Source organism: Canis lupus, chromosome 26 (assembly GCF_011100685.1).
Source record: "Canis lupus familiaris isolate Mischka breed German Shepherd chromosome 26, alternate assembly UU_Cfam_GSD_1.0, whole genome shotgun sequence".
Taxonomy (NCBI): domain Eukaryota; kingdom Metazoa; phylum Chordata; class Mammalia; order Carnivora; family Canidae; genus Canis; species Canis lupus.
This window is the reverse complement of record NC_049247.1, coordinates 7,960,861-7,971,920: the sequence shown is the minus strand read 5'-3', so window position 1 is coordinate 7,971,920 and position 11,060 is coordinate 7,960,861. Positions and strand designations below refer to the sequence as shown.

The 11,060-nt window shown below is 51.9% G+C and overlaps 1 protein-coding gene across 18 annotated transcripts in view; it reads right to left on the bottom strand.

Annotated features, from left to right (window-relative positions):
* Positions 1–11,060, bottom strand: part of KDM2B (lysine demethylase 2B) — a 129,760-nt gene that overhangs the window by 6,718 nt on the left and 111,982 nt on the right. For 12 of the 18 annotated variants that reach the window (XM_038574980.1, XM_038574982.1, XM_038574984.1 and 9 more), the window contains 9 exons: positions 6,229–6,372; positions 4,966–5,052; positions 4,533–4,802; positions 4,227–4,340; positions 3,556–3,594; positions 2,747–3,426; positions 1,901–2,064; positions 1,654–1,815; positions 543–761 (listed from right to left, as the gene is read on the bottom strand). In XM_038574980.1, coding sequence (XP_038430908.1) covers positions 543–761; positions 1,654–1,815; positions 1,901–2,064; positions 2,747–3,426; positions 3,556–3,594; positions 4,227–4,340; positions 4,533–4,802; positions 4,966–5,052; positions 6,229–6,372 — 1,879 coding nt within the window. Of the gene's footprint in view, positions 1–542; positions 762–1,299; positions 1,565–1,653; positions 1,816–1,900; positions 2,065–2,746; positions 3,427–3,555; positions 3,595–4,226; positions 4,341–4,532; positions 4,803–4,965; positions 5,053–6,228; positions 6,373–11,060 lie in introns of those variants that run through there. The other 6 variants (XM_038574981.1, XM_038574983.1, XM_038574985.1 and 3 more) reach the window with 4 other exon arrangements.

Here is an 11,060-nt window from a genome sequence, read left to right as displayed (position 1 = left end):
AGCCGGGCCGCGCTCTCTACCCACCTCACCACAAGTCACACCCTGGGGCCCTGCAAACCAACTCCAGCACCATCAGCAAGCAGAGTGAGGATCCTGCAGGCGCAGACCCTCAGTGGCACCAGCTGGAGGCTTTTCTCTCCTCCACCAGACCCCGATATCAGGGTGCACACCAGCAGAAGAAACCAAGCTATCTCATCAGTGCCAGCCTGCCTGGCCTCACTGCCCGCTACCCTGCTCCCCTCTCCTCTGTACCAGCCAGCATGTCTGCACCACCTGGGAGAAGTTCCTCAAGCCTGGGTTTTGGGTCAGGAACCATGGCTCTGTGCTCTTGCTGCTACCAACACCATTTGGGGACAGCTATTCTTACCGATCCAGCAACTGCTGTGTTTACTGTTTCTCCTTTAGCCTAGGCCAGGTGTCTGTCTTGTTTATGGGTGCACACCTGCCCCAATAGCAGGCACACAGATCATTTTCCCACAAATGTCCCCTGAGGTCCTGGCAGACTCTGCTGGGTACACCCCGGGTGGGTGCCCCTGACTGACCTGATAGGTTGATTTCGGTTAAGGAGTCTCGGGTGGTGGTGCCCACAGCGGTGAGCAGGTTGATGGACTGGTCAGTAACATGATTACAGTAACTAAGGTGGAGCTTGGAGAGCAGGGGCATGTGGCGTATGATGAGCCGCAGGGAGGCGTCCGTGATGTCCAGGCCTGCTAGACGAAGCTCCACAATGTTCCGGAGCTTGCTCCGATTGTCCATCTGACCTAAGGGGACAGGAAGAAGAGAGGTGGCATGTTGGCCTGACCGGAGAGATCTGGTCACACTCACCAGCTACACATATCACACATGAGTTTCATTTGACCACTGAGTGTTTCCCCCCAATTAGTTCATACATTTAAACATCCAAAGATTTCACATCAAATCTCACACTTCTGTCTGGAAAAATCTGAACATTTAGAAACACAGCCAACATTCTATCCAGCAGTACTCAGCCAGTTGGAACAGAGAGACAGCACAGCACCTCTGGATCACCATGTAAGCTACAGGCAGTGAGCAAGGACCCCCACAACCATCGGAAGGAAGGCTCCCTCTTTTTTTTTTTTTTAAAGATTTATTTATTTATTCATGAGAAACACACACACAGAGAGAGAGAGAGAGAGAGAGAGAGACACAGGCAGAGGGAGAAGCAGGCTCCATGCAAGGAGCCTGATGTGGGACTCGATCCCAGGTCTCCAGGATCACACCCTGGGCTGCAGGTGGCACTAAACCGCTGCGCCACCAGGGCTGCCCAGGAAGGCTCCCTCTTGTGAGCCCATGCCCAGCTACAACTGCCTGCTCTCCATGTTTATGGAGGCTTGAAGCCAATGAAGGACAAATGAACAGAGAAGCATCAGGCACATGCAAAGACCCCACAGAAGACTGCTGGGTATGCAAAGAAGCCTCTGCTTTCATGCATCCCTTCTAAGCCTGAAGGTGACCAAGAACACATCACCTGAGATAGTCTCCACATCCTCTGGAAAAGGGCTAAGACCAGAGAAGGCTCGCGAACACATGCACCAGATAGGCCCTGTGGTGAAAACCAGGTCCAATGGCATGGCCCGGTCACACAGCTCCATGTTGACCCCCCTGGGGCACGCCCTGGGCCTGGCCACTCACCTGGCCTGTTATCTGTGGGTGGGGACAGGAGATCCCGCATCTGGGCGTCCTTTAGTCCTTCTACCCACTGGACATCCAGGGTCCGGAGTAACGGACAGCTAGAGCTACAGAGAGCTGAGACCGCAATCCACGAGCAGCCCGACAGCACCAAGTCTCGAAGCCCTGGGGGACGGGGGAGGGTGACAGGTCAGGAGATGCTTCCTGGCTCCCACCACTGCACCTCCGGGGTCCCTGGCCTAGTGCTCACCAGGCAACCGGTTGATGAGCCAGCTCAGCTGTTTCTTGGAGATATTGGTCCAGCTGAGGTCCAGGGAGACTGGCTGCCGCCGGATGATGCCGCTCAGCATCAAGGGTGTGATGGACTTGCAGTGGTTCAGATCGATGCAGGTCCATAACCGCTTATCGCAGCACCTGCGGGCCAGGCCCAACACAAGGGGCGTCGTCAGACGGGCTCATGCAGGGAGCCCCCTGCATGGCTGTGGCAACTCCTCCCCGACTCCACCCTTGATCCTTCTCCGCTCAACTCTTATCCTGCCCACACCTGGGCACCTTTGCTCTGCTGCAGGCGCCCACGGAAGATTCCAGTACCTGCTCTCCATTAAGTATTTACGGGGGCTTTACTACACCCCCTACACGCCACTTCTCACAACGACGTCCCAGGCAGACATCATGTCTTGCCCTTTTATAGATGCAATAACCTGGCAGAAGCCAGAAAGCTAGGAAATATCACAGCTGAAGGTAAGCTCAGTAACCAGAACCCTTGCTTTTAAAACCTGGCCACCTCTGTAAGGACAAGGAATCCACCTGGTCCTTAGAGCTCATCTTCCAAGGGCCGAATCAGGCCATCAAACAGGGTTCATTTCTTCTGACAAGACCAGTGTGACCAGATTGCTGTAGCCACCTGGAACTCTATGAGAAGAAGTGTTAAGCGGGACTGAGCTTCAAAGGAAAGAAAGGTCATCATGAGTGACTGAAGTGGGGACACATACCACACACGTGCCATTCCTGGTCTAATCTAAGCCTTAGCCTGGAGCCCGACACCAGGCCAGTCCCTCGCTGCCTCCCCCATCCAAGCTGAGCCAGTGCCCCTCACCAGCGGTTCCAGGTCCTGCAGACCCGCATGCAGACACACAAGTCTTGGTGGCTGAGGTAGCTGAAGACGGCCATCCACACCTCCCTGTGCATGACGTGGGCCGCCCCATCATCCAGGGGCAGCGAGTCAGGCGGGGGGCTGATGGGGGGTGGCCGAATCACGTGTCGCTCCATCTGGATGCACTTGGGTGGGGACACGGAGGGAGGGGGCCGGGAGATGACACGGGGTGGGCTGCGCAAGCCGGGCCCCAGCTGGTGTCGCAGCTCCCGGGGGGTGCCAGTGAGCCCCTTGCTGAAGCGGTGGGGGCGCTCGCAGAGGCCCAGGGGCCGCTTGGGCTCTTCGCTCTCACTCTCGGGCTCTGACTTGATGGGCTGGTGGTTCTCGTTGGCCAGGCTGTTCTCCGTCTTCTGGATCTCTTGGTTCAGCTCCTTGCTCAGCTCCTTGCTCAGCTCCTTGGTGGGAAGCCGCCTTTTCCTACGTATCTTTACCTTTTTCTTCTCCTCAGGGCCCTCTGCCCCCTCTGTGCTGGGTCCAGCTGTGGGGGAGCTGGAGCGTGAGTGGTCGCTCTCCCGGGCCTTGGGGGGTGCCTCGGGCAGGTCATCCTCCGGCTCCTGCTTGAAGCGCCGGAGAGGCTTATTGGCCAGAGCCATCCGGTCCTCGGCGTTCTTCCAGGACCGCCGCTGAGGGAGGAGGGGGAGTGAGGGCAGCTAAGCCCCTAGGCTCAGGGCTGCACCCACCCATGCCCCTCCACCCTGGAACCCAGGAACAGGCATGGGGGGAGGGGCAGACAGGAGAATGGAAGACGGTACCTTTTTCCTGAAAAGCTTATCTTCTTTGCCAGGTTTTAGCTGTCACAGGAAAAAAAGCATGCAGAGCTTGTTCCCAGGGTTCACAGGATTTGGTCCCCTCTATCCTCAACCCCACCACGAATCCACAGTCTCTAGAGTAGGGGATGGAGGATCACCTTTCCCATGAATCCCATCTCCCCTGTACTAGAAGACGGTGGGCTCTGACTGCGGCTTTTAAGAGAGAAGTTGGAAGGAAAAGAGTGTGGTCGAACTGTTCCCACCCAACTGACCTCCCACCCTGGGGCAGACCCTGAGATGAGAATTTGCCCACTGGGGTCCGACTGGGCTCTGGGAGCCAGTCCTGGAAGCAGGGCCTGCGGGTTCCCAGCGGAGACCACCAGGCGCCACCTCGTGGCAGAAGCGGGAAGGGCCGGTGGGCGGAGCGGAGCGGCCAGGATCCTCCGAGGTTCCCAGATCCGCAGGCCTTCCCCGTGGCAGCTTCAGCTTCCCAGGCTCCACGCCAGAACCACGAGCCGGTGATCTGGGCCTGGGGCCTGGGGAGCTGCAGCGCACAGATGCCTTGGAATGGCTGCGGCAACGGGCCGGAGGGCCGGGGAGGGGTGGGAAGGTGGGGGCAGCCCGGGACTCGGGAGTCCCCAGGGCCTCAGAAGGGCGGGGCAACGTGGGAGCACCTGCTGCTGGAAGTAAGTGAGACTGGATCTCCACCAGGGACTGAGGCTGCTGCCTAGAGGGGGCCTCGGCGAGAGGTGAGAGGAGGAACCGGGGGACGTTTGAAGCGTCGAGGCCTAAAGGAGTGGGAAGAGGAGTGACTCGCTGGGCTCTCTTGGGCTGGGCTCTCAGGACTTATGTGACCTGCCCAGGGCAGCCAGTGGCCAGGACCCTGAGTGGTCCTCACTGCCCGTGCCCGCCTCTGCCCGTGCTCCCGCCCCCAGGACCAGCCAAGGCCACCCACACTGCCCGCTCCCCCAAGTCCGTACTCGCTTGCGCCCGCTCAGCTCTTGGGGCTTCTCGTATTTCCGCTTCCTCCTCAAGTGCACATCGTCCGACTTTCGGCGCAGGATGCCATCCGGGGGCACCTTCTTGGGGTGCTCGTCGGACCTGCGCCGAGGCGCCTCCTCACACTCACTCCGCCGCTTGGCGGGCTCCTGTCCTTCCTTATTGTCCCGGTTCATCTTCTGTTCCTTGAGCAGGGAGCCGGGCAGGTTGGAGGCATACTTAAAGCCAGGGCCACGCTTTTGCTTGTAGGCCAAAAAGAGAGAAGGAACAAACAAACTGTATATCTTTGAACGTGCCCCACTCCGGGAACCCGCAACACCCCACCGTTCAACAGGGCAGGGACAGGCTGCATCTGGCAAGGCCAAGGTCCACCCCTCCCAGGCTGACCCCTGGGACTTGGAGCCCGGCACTCACTTTCCCGGTCTTGCCGGCGTGGTTACACTTCGGACACTCCCAGCAGTTTGGAAGCTCATCGTTGACCACGCCCTCTGACTCCTTAATCTGCAAAGGACACACGCCAGTCAGCAAGTGGGGAGGGGGCAGAGGATGCCACATCTGCCAGAAACATCAACACCCCCTCCCAAATGTCATTTGTCCCATTGTTGACCAAGAGGAAACAGAGATGGTCAAGATGGATGGGCTGTGGATTCTGGCCAGGGGTCACATCCTAACTTTGTCCCAAATCCACCTTTGCACAGGGATCACAGGCAAATCACCCCATCTCCATGGGCCAGTGCCCTAGATCGTGAAGTGCAACATACCTGTCTCACCATCATTCTGCAACAATTCAGTGAGATAACCTGGGTAAAGCAGCTGGCTCAGGGCAGAAAGGACCCCATCCTTTGTTCAATCATTAGTAGCACCATACTGGGTGCTAAGTGGGAGCAATTCCGAGGGGCTGTCCCTGCCCTCACAAAGCTTCTGATCCAGGAGACGAAATAACCAGGCAACTAAAACATGAAGGTTTGACTTCCAAAGGCAGAGGAAAAAAATCACAGTGCTCCCTTCAGAGTGGGAGGTGTGTACAGGACGATGAGCCTCAGGACAAACCCCCCACTACTGCCACCGAGGAATAGAGTCATTTCAGGGTGGAGGTAACATCTGGGGCAGGCCAACTTTGATCTTGCTTAAACACAGATACACACAGGCTGACACCTGCGCTGATGGGGAGGTGCCAGGTATGAGGACACTCTCTGGGCTCTGGGGTGGGGACAGCAGCCTCTTCCTTTCAGAGGTAGAACCTGTTGCCTAAGACAGGCAGGAACAGCACAGCAGTCCACACAAGAAGCCAGCCCTGCCCTGGGCACACCAAGGGAGCAGGTTCTTGGCAGCCGGCAACACTAACGCAACCACCTGTTGTTACAGGACCTGTCCTCCTCTGGCCAGGCCTTGTTCTCCCAGAAGCCCCAACCCAGGATGCCAGCAAGCAACACAACCATCCGGTCTCTCCCTCCAGTCTGTGGCTGAGGGGCTGGGAAGTTGGTGGGTACGTGTTCTTTCCCTTCAAGACATGGGTAGTGGAGGGCTGAGCTGCTCCAGACCCTTCTTGTCCTCAGCACCCTACAGACTCAGAGGTCCTCTGGGGAAGGGAGTTCACAGCCCCCTGACATCAGCACCACCAGAGGCCCTCAGGGGGGAGCTGAGCAACATGGCCAGAGCCCCCCCGGGACTGCTCACCTTAAGGCATCCAGGGTGGATGATTTCATTGCAGATGGAGCACTCCATGAGCATGAGGTTAAACTTTCCTTCTTCCTCTTCCACTGTGTCTTCCTTCCCTGCCTCGCCACACACCAGGCACACGGCGGTATGGGGCAGCACTGGCTGAAGAGCCGGACAGAGCACAGCCAAGTCAGCAGGAGGCAGGCCCCGTGGGGAGCAGGTCACAGGCCAGGAGTCAGCAGCCAGCCAGCCCAAGCCCCGCCCATCGTTCATCTACTCGTTCATTCAAATACTGATCTGGCTACTACCTCCATGCCAGATACTAAGTGCTGGGAACAGCACCGAACGAGACAAAGAAGTCTCTACCATTCTGGGGCACCTGGGTGGCTCAGTGGTTGAGCATCTGCCTTTAGCTCAGGTCATGATCCTGGGGTCCTGGGATCGAGTCCTACATGAAGCTCCCCACAGGGAGCCTGCTTCTCCCTCTGCCTATGTCTCTGCCTCTCTCTCTGTGTGTCTCTCATGAATAAATAAAATCTAAAAAAAAAAAAAAAAAAAAAAAAAAAAGTCAGGCAGCCCGGGTAGCTCAGCGGTTTAGCACTGGCTTCAGCCCAGGGTGTGATCCTAGAGACCTAGAGACCTAGGATCAAGTCCCACGTCAGGCTCCCTGCATGGAGTCTGCTTCTCCCTCGGCCTGTATCTCTGCCTTTCTCTGTGTGTGTTTCTCATGAATAAATAAAATCTTAAAAAAAAAAAAAAAAGTCTCTGCCATCCTGAGCTTACAGTTTAGTGGAAGGAGGCAGACAAATGAACAACGGTGTATGTTGTGACAGGGGATATGGAGAAAAATACAGCCAGGAGGCCCAGGAGTGAGCAATGCCTGGCAATGCCCTGGAACCATGGAGGCCACAGGCAGCATCACACAGGAGGAAAGACCCATGGGGTGGGGGTGGGGGTGGGGAAACAAGGCTGCGCGTCACCAGCGCTATCACAGCACAGGCCCCACCACCTTTACAGGGAGGTCTGCGGGGTCAAAAGCACAGTCAGAGGAACACTAAGATGTTATCTGCCTTTTCCAACTATGTTGACATTTGCTCTGGTGAGTACAACTGCTGGCACTGGTCAGGGCAGCACAGAGTTTGTCACTGCCACACATTTGTGACAAAGATCACCAGGTTGCACCAAGAAAGGTCTTTGGCAAAGCAGAAAAAAACTAATTTTATTAAAACTTTGGCCCAAGAGTATATAACCTTTTAATTTAAAAATTTTTTTTATTTTAGTACGTATCCTTTGAACGTTCTGTATGACAAAATAGGAAGTACACATAAAGCACTATTGCTGCATACCAAAGGACGATGGTTATCTAAAGGAAAGGCACTCGTGACTAAGCTGTGATCTGACTTGGTTATTTTCTCCATAGAACATCATTCTACTTGACAGAATAACTGATTAAAAAGAAAATAAAAAGAGTATTGGTAGATTTCTCAAAGACCAAAATGAAATGAGCCAGTCACTTCCAGAAAAACGAATGTAAAGCATTTGTTATAAATGATAAAATTCAAAATTTAAAATAGAAATTAGAATTTTGGAAAACTTATATTAGTCACCATGAACTGGACAGCTTCCTTAAAGACTTAGCTCTCAGGAGACTGGTGGTAGTAGTGTTAACAAATGTGGTTATTACTCCCCCCCCCCTTATTTTTTTACATTGTATAACACTGTGTGCCCATATTTGGAAAATCTGTATAACTCAGTGAGCCAGTATTTTTCAAATAACCAATGCATGATGTTGTAACATCATGCATGAGCAAATAAACTTTTCCAGGGGCAAGAAAGACTAATGAATTTTAATGTAACACTATGAAAAGTTCATTGATACAGTTTCAGATTCCACATTGCAACTAACCTTTAAGAAACTGTCACCTGTTGAGTACCAGCAGAGTATCAGAGATATCCACCACTACCTGAAAAGACTATGAAAATCCTCTCTCCCTTTTCCAACTACAGATCTGTGTGAAGCCAGTTTCCTCACATAGTTCTTCCAAAACAAGGTATTGCGACAGAATGCAGACACACACATAAATGAAAACGCAGGTCTTGTCTAATGAACCCACATAAAAGAAGAGATTCACAAAAATATAAAACAATGCATTCTTCCTAATCATTTTTATTTTGGAAGATGTAGTTATTTCTCATAAAAATGTTATTTTTGTTAACGTGTAGTGGGTTTATTTTTTCAAATGAATTCAAAGTATTTTTTAAACTTCCCCATTTTAATTTTGAATACAAGTAATAAAAATAAATAACCCATATAAACAAAGCTCTTCCAGGTACTCATAATTTTCAGGAGTTCTCAGGACCACGTTTGAGAACTGATGAATTAGACTATAAACACCTTGTGGACACTCACTCTTCCCCTTATGCACACCTCAGTACCTGGAATCCAGAGAAACATACTTTTTTTTTTTTTTACACTGAATTAGAAGAGCTTCAAATAAGATATATGCTCCACTAATAAGTGAAAAGTCTATAAAGTGGCTCAAATATTTGAATTCAAATAAATAGAATACTCAAGGCAAAAGAGCCATCATTTGTTCAACAAATACTTAATAAACATCGGCTAAAGCCTGAAGCAAGCAACCAAAGGGGGGCAACCGTAACGAGGAAGGCAGCTGCTCCCTCGAGCTGTTTCGGAGGCAGAACATGCTGACATCCTAGGAAGACATGGGAAAGTCATGTGCCAAGTGCAATGGGAAACAGCAAGTGGCTGATTTCTGGAGGACTCCCAGGAGAGGGTATTTGGGCTTCTATAGGCAGAGAGAAGTAGGGAGTAGGAATAGGAAAAAGGATCTCCAACCCAAGTGGAAAGGGACACAGAAGCAAGAGCCAGAGGAATTCAGCAACGGGGAGCACCTGGGGCAGAGGAGCACAGGAAGCCCAGAGCTGGGGGTACTGGGTGGGGAGCACCTGCTGGCCAGAAGATGATCTATGATGGAGTGGGCCAGGGTAGGGGACAGACTCTGAAATCGTCAGGCAGAACCACAGGCAAAGCCACTGCGTAGACTCAGGAGGGGAACCCAGGCCCAAGCCAGCAGGGAGACAGAGCTAGACAGTGTGAGGGATGAAGCTTTTCAAAGAGGAGCAAAGGGAAGGCTGATCATGGGGAGAGATCGATTGTGGGACATCAAGACAGAAGGGCCTGGAAAGGGAAGAGAGGTGGCTTGCATGTGCCAGAGGTGGGTAAACCATGGCAGGAAGAGCCACAACAAAGTGGAAAGGTTAGAAGAGTTAAGAAGGATGCTGAGGGTCAGGCCAAGTCTACACTGACTATAAGTTCCAGAAGCCCCATCAGGTTGGAGAAAGACATGCAAAAGTGAGGTTTCCTTCAATCAACAGTCACACTGTGGCAGACATTGAACTAGGCACCAGAGCTGCAAAGCACAGGTGACAGCAGAGACGGGTCCCACAGCTGGGCCTAGAACATGGGCAGGGGCAGAGCAAGGCTGAAGAGCAAGAGACAGCGCTGGGTCACGGCCCTGTGCCAGCTTTTAGGTGACACTGTTCTCAAGACCAACAGTCCCTATAGACAACCTCTCAAATCCTGACAGAATGCAGTGGGTCACGTGGACCCTCACTCCAGGGGGCAGGGGATATATATATATATATAGGCATGTTTAGAGACAACATTTCAAGAGGACTCCCACATTTCCTGAAACTCACTGAAATGACCTGGATACAAGTAACAAAAACACAAGCAATGAAACAAAAACTGTACAGCAGAGGAAGCAATCCACAGAGTGAAAAGACAACCTATGGAATGGAAGCAAATATTTAGAAACTGTGTATGTGATGAGGGGCTAATATGTGGAACACATGAAGAACTCCAACTCAACAAAAACAAAAACAACCCAAATTAAAAATGGACAAAGGACTTAAACAGATATTGCTCCAAAGAAGCCATGGCCAGCAAACATTTGAATGATGCTCACCATCAGCAATCATCAGGCAAGTGCAGATGAAAACCACATCAAAGTAACACCTCACATCCATTCGGGTAACCAGCATCAAAAAAAAAAAAAAACAGTAAATCACAAGTATTGGCAGGATGTAGAGAAAATGGAACCCTTGTGTACTGCTGGTGGGAATTTAAGGTGGAGCAACCTCTATGGAAAACAGTATGGTGATCCCCAAAACAATTAAAAATAGAGCTACTGGGGCACCAGGGTGGCTCAGTTGGGTTAGGGTTAGGTAAGCACCCGACTCTTGATTTCAGCTCAGGTCATGATCTCAGAGTCATAAGGTCAAGCCCCTAGACGATGGGTTCCACGTTTGCCACAGAGCCTGCTTGAGATTCTCTCCTCTTCCCATACTCATGTGCGCATATACACATATGATCTCTATCCCTCTCAAACAAATAAATAAAATCTTTTAAAAGGTAGAGGTACCATATGATCCAGCAATTCTACTTCTGGGTATATATCCAAAATAATTCAAAACAGGATCTCAAAGAGATGCTGGGCATCACCACCACCCCCCGCCCCATGTTCACAGCATCATTATTCATAAAGCCAAGAGGTGGAAGCAACTAATGTCCATCAAAAGAGGAACAGGTAAAGAAAATGTACCATATGCAAATGGTGGAATATCATTCATTCATTTTTTTTTTAAGATTTTATTTATTTGAGGGATGCCTGGGTGGCTCAATGGTTGAGCATCTGCCTTCAGCTAGTGAGGGTTGTGATCCTGGGATCAAGTCCCACATTGGGCTCCCTGCATGGAGCCTGCTTCTGTCTCTGCCTGTGTCTCTGCCTCTCTCTGTGTCTCTCATGAATAAATAAATAAAATCTTAA